Raw genomic sequence first — 5,099 nt, forward strand, 5'->3', positions numbered from 1 at the left:
TTTGGTAGAAATCCACGTGCGCGTTCTGCCAAAAGCACCATTTGCATGCCCATCTTGTGGTTTTGCAGAAAACTTCATCCGCGTCTACCAAAAGATGCATGTGCATGCTTAAAACGCGTTTTCGCACAAATCCGTGCGCGGGTGCTAAAAAGAGCAGCATCGGCATGCTTAGCACGTCGTTTGGAAGAAATCCACGTGCGCGTTCTGCCAAAAGCACCATTTGCATGCACATCTTGTGGTTTTGCAGAAAACTTCATCCGCGTCTACCAAAAGATGCATGTGCATGCTTAAAACGCGTTTTCGCACAAATCCGTGCGCGGGTGCTAAAAAGAGCAGCATCGGCATGCTTAGCACGTCGTTTGGTAGAAATCCACGTGCGCGTTCTGCAAAAAGCACCATTTGCATGCACATCTTGTGGTTTTGCAGAAAACTTCATCCGCGTCTACCAAAAGATGCATGTGCATGCTTAAAACGCGTCTTCGCACAAATGCGCGCGCGGGTGCTAAAAAGAGTAGCATCGGCATGTTTAGCACGTCGTTTGGTAGAAATCCACGTGCGCGTTCTGCAAAAGCCACCATTTGCATGCACATCTTGTGGTTTTGCAGAAAACCATCCGCGTCTACCAAAAGATGCATGTGCATGCTTAAAACGCGGTTTCGCACAAATCCGTGCGCGGGTGCTAAAAAGAGCAGCATCGGCATGCTTAGCACGTCGTTTGGTAGAAATCCACGTGCGCGTTCTGCCAAAAGCACCATTTGCAAGCACATCTTGTGGTTTTGCAGAAAACTTCATCCGCGTCTACCAAAAGATGCATGTGCATGCTTAAAACGCGTTTTCGCACAAATCCGTGCGCGGGTGCTAAAAAGAGCAGCATCGGCATGCTTAGCACGTCGTTTGGTAGAAATCCACGAGCGCGTTCTGCCAAAAGCACCATTTGCATGCACATCTTGTGGTTTTGCAGAAAACTTCATCCGCGTCTACCAAAAGATGCATGTGCATGCTTAAAACGCGTTTTCGCACAAATCCGTGCGCGGGTGCTAAAAAGAGCAGCATCGGCATGTTTAGCACGTCGTTTGGTAGAAATCCACGTGCGCGTTCTGCCAAAAGCACCATTTGCATGCACATCTTGTGGTTTTGCAGAAAACTTCATCCGCGTCTACCAAAAGATGCATGTGCATGCTTAAAACGCGTTTTCGCACAAATCCGTGCGCGGGTGCTAAAAAGAGCAGCATCGGCATGCTTAGCACGTCGTTTGGTAGAAGTCCACGTGCGCGTTCTGCCAAAAGCACCATTTGCATGCACATCTTGTGGTTTTGCAGAAAACTTCATCCGCGTCTACCAAAAGATGCATGTGCATGCTTAAAACGCGTTTTCGCACAAATCCGTGCGCGGGTGCTAAAAAGAGCAGCATCGGCATGCTTAGCACGTCGTTTGGTAGAAATCCACGTGCGCGTTCTGCCAAAAGCACCATTTGCATGCACATCTTGTGGTTTTGCAGAAAACTTCATCCGCGTCTACCAAAAGATGCATGTGCATGCTTAAAACGCGTTTTCGCACAAATGCGCGCACGGGTGCTAAAAAGAGCAGCATCGGCATGCTTAGCACGTCGTTTGGTAGAAATCCACGTGCGCGTTCTGCAAAAAGCACCATTTGCATGCACATCTTGTGGTTTTGCAGAAAACTTCATCCGCGTCTACCAAAAGATGCATGTGCATGCTTAAAACGCGTTTTCGCACAAATGCGTGCGCGGGTGCTAAAAAGAGCAGCATCGGCATGCTTAGCACGTCGTTTGGTAGAAATCCACGTGCGCGTTCTGCCAAAAGCACCATTTGCATGCACATCTTGTGGTTTTGCAGAAAACTTCATCCGCGACTGCGCATCCTCGGCGACTGCGCATCTGCACAGCTCGCTAAACCATTTGCTCTTGCAATGCAGATCATCACCTTCGCTACTGTGCATTTCCTGCTGCCTACGATAACCGCTGCTCCTACGTCAGCTTCGTCGAGGTGCGTGGTCGACTGCCAAGGAAACGAGCCAGCCAACATCCAGGTTTTCCGTACCAGCGATGCGACATACCCGGACATCCAACAGAAGTGGCGGCCGGTGGTCCTCGGTCGGGGATGGCAATCCCCATCGTCAGCAACAGCAACGCATTCACCAGATATAAACTGGGGGCGGCCGTCGACACAGCTTTGTGGGCTCGGCGACTGCGCATCTGCACAGCTCGCTAAACCATTTGCTCTTGCAATGCAGATCATCACCTTCGCTACTGTGCATTTCCCGCTGCCTACGATAACCGCTGCTCCTACGTCAGCTTCGTCGAGGTGCGTGGTCGACTGCCAAGGAAACGAGCCAGCCAACATCCAGGTTTTCCGTACCAGCGATGGGACATACCCGGACATCCAACAGAAGAAGTGGCGGCCGGTGGTCCTCAGTCGGGGTGGCAATCCCCATCGTCAGCAACAGCAACGCATTCACCAGATATAAACTGGGGGCGGCCGTCGACACAGCTTTGTGGGCTCGGCGACTGCGCATCTGCACAGCTCGCTAAACCATTTGCTCTTGCAATACAGGTTAGTCAACCATACGCTCTCTTTGCTAAAAAATCTAGCAATTATTTCCTGATGCAGTTGCCGAGCCCGCACTGCTGTGCCGCCATTGCTGTCGAATGTGCTCATATTATTCATGCCTTGCTGATTTTGGCCGGGGATGTGGAAATAAACCCGGGTCCTAACATTCCTGAAAACCTAATAACCGAATTGCGAAAACTAACCGCCGGTCAGAACCAGCTGATCACTGAAATTCATGGTCTTAAGTCGCAACTTACTTCTACCGATAAAGCAATTACTGATCTAAGCAAACGAATGAATGATCTTGAGAGTCACTACCAGACACTTTTGCCCATTCGAAGCGAAGTGGATGCAATGCGCACCACGACTGAACAGGCTATTTTTCGCATTTCCGAGCTCGAAGCACGTATCGACGATGCCGAAAATCGCTCACGGCGGGACAACCTAATTTTTTACGGCATTCCTGACCCTTCCAGCTCGGAAACCACTGCCGACTCCGAAAGATTGATTGTGGAACTTTGCCGCGATAGGTTGCAACTAACCATCGACCCTAAAGAAATAGAACGTGCACATCGCATCGGTCGTCACTCCCCCAATCACTCTCGCCCCCTCATAGCAAAATTTACTTTCCATAAAACCAAAGTTAACATCCTTTCGAGTGGCCGAAAGCTTAAGGGCACTGACTACAGTATTAGCGAGGACTTTTCGCGATCAGTACGAAATTCCCGAAAACATCTCGTTGCTTTCGCAAAAGGTAAAGGCGTTCCGTTTTCACTCCGCTTTAAGACCTTGTTCATTGGTTCCAGAAGATACACCTTTGATGCCGCCTCGAGTAGTGTCAAAGAGTTGTCATAGCAGCTACATCACCCCAAACAGAAAAATAACATAACACCAACTTGCTCCACAGATAGCGCTTCGCTTTCTGTAATATACACGAACGTGCGCAGTTTCCTGCCAAAGCGTGAATTGGTGTCGAACATAGTTTCATCTACCGGTAGCAACGTACTATTACTAACTGAGACATGGCTGAGCAGCGCCGTTACTGATAGCGAAGTTCTAGCCGACCTGCCCGGTTTCTGCCTCTATCGGAACGACCGCGCAGGAACCCGTGGTGGTGGTGTGCTAGTCGCTGTTCGTGAGCAGTTGCCATGCTCGCTAATTAACGTCACATCAGATCTTGAGATGTTATGGGTCATAATGCATACTTATCCAAAAAAAGTGCTACTTGGTATCTGTTACAGACCGCCCAGTGCTACTCCTGATTTCTGCCATCAACTTAACAACGTCATAAGCGAACTGGTAACCACCCACCGAACCGCGCAAATCCTGCTCTTCGGTGACTTTAACTTCCCACAAATAGACTGGCGTACCATACAATCATTCTCGGTATCCGGACACACAGAGGCCAAAAATTTTGTTGATTTCTGCCTTAACTTTAACCTTTCCCAGCTAGTAACTGAACCAACCCGGATTTCGCAGCAAACTGCTAACGTCCTCGATCTCGTACTAACCGACCACCCTGACAGCCTTTCATCCATTTCTTACTTACCTGAGATCAGTGATCATAAAGTCATCCATGCCACTTTTTCGTTCAATTTGTTGGCACGGGATACCTTTAGGAAAACAATATGTCTATACGACAAAGGAAATTACGGAGCTATAACTGAAGCTATGAATACATTCTTTCCTATATTCGAATCCACTTTTCAAAACCATTCCGTTAACAGCAATTGGACACGCTTCAAAAACAAACTAAGTGATCTTGCACATAAATTCATTCCTAAAGTTACCTTTCGTTCTTATCAGCAAAAACCATGGTTCACAAAGGCCTTAAAACGCCTAGAAAACAAAAAAAAGCGTCTGTATCGCGCCGCCAAACAGAGAGGACGCCCATGCGCATGGGATAAATATTATGAAGCCGAACAGAGCTACGTCGACGCACTGCGTCACGCTAAACACTCCTTTTATCACAATAATCTACCAAACCTATTAATCAATAACCCGAGGCAATTTTGGAGAGTTATAAACGATAGCGAAACGCGCACTATTAAGATAACTAACGAATCGAACGAAATTATGAATGATTCCGATTGCGCCGACGTGTTCAATTCGGCCTTTGCTTCTGTGTTCACTAACGAATCTGATGAACCTCCCATTTCGTCATCGCTTAGTATAAACTCGTCAATGCCAGCCATTGCTTTCAATGCAGACGGTATTTGTGCGATCATTGACAAAATCAAGTGTTCATCATCTTCCGGCATAGACGAGATTAACCCAAAAATTTTAAAAAACACTAAGCTTATTTCTGCAGCCTATTTGTCCTTGATATTTGCCCAGTCCCTTTCTTCAGGTTCCATTCCAGATGACTGGAAAATTGGGAAGGTCGTTCCAGTTCACAAATCAGGTAACAGAAACTCGCCTCTTAACTACCGCCCCATCTCCCTAACAAGTGTCCCCTGCAAAATCATGGAACATGTCATCTACTCTCTTATCATGAATTTTCTTGACTTGAATCACTTTTTCCATCCC

The 5,099-nt window shown here is 47.7% G+C and overlaps 1 protein-coding gene across 1 annotated transcript; it reads left to right on the top strand.

Annotated features, from left to right (window-relative positions):
- The first annotated feature begins 1,929 nt into the window (after window positions 1-1,929).
- LOC140214464 (uncharacterized) lies at window positions 1,930-3,468 on the top strand. The gene is made up of 3 exons (XM_072285823.1): window positions 1,930-2,113; window positions 2,254-2,324; window positions 2,574-3,468. Exons 1-3 carry the CDS (start codon window positions 1,930-1,932, stop codon window positions 3,423-3,425), a joined length of 1,107 nt encoding a protein of 368 aa, XP_072141924.1. The 3' UTR covers window positions 3,426-3,468.
- The last annotated feature ends 1,631 nt before the right edge of the window (window positions 3,469-5,099 follow it).

This window comes from Dermacentor andersoni, unplaced genomic scaffold, assembly GCF_023375885.2.
Source record: "Dermacentor andersoni unplaced genomic scaffold, qqDerAnde1_hic_scaffold ctg00000066.1, whole genome shotgun sequence".
NCBI classification, from domain to species: domain Eukaryota; kingdom Metazoa; phylum Arthropoda; class Arachnida; order Ixodida; family Ixodidae; genus Dermacentor; species Dermacentor andersoni.

Bases quoted from the DNA above. Each gene is read 5' to 3' on its own strand.
- LOC140214464 (XM_072285823.1), top strand. From the start codon at position 1,930: ATGCAGATCATCACCTTCGCTACTGTGCATTTCCTGCTGCCTACGATA. The intron at 2,114-2,253 runs GTCGGGGATGGC...CTTGCAATGCAG, and splicing joins GTGGCGGCCGGTGGTCCTCG to ATCATCACCTTCGCTACTGT. The intron at 2,325-2,573 runs GTGCGTGGTCGA...CTTGCAATACAG, and splicing joins CCTACGTCAGCTTCGTCGAG to GTTAGTCAACCATACGCTCT.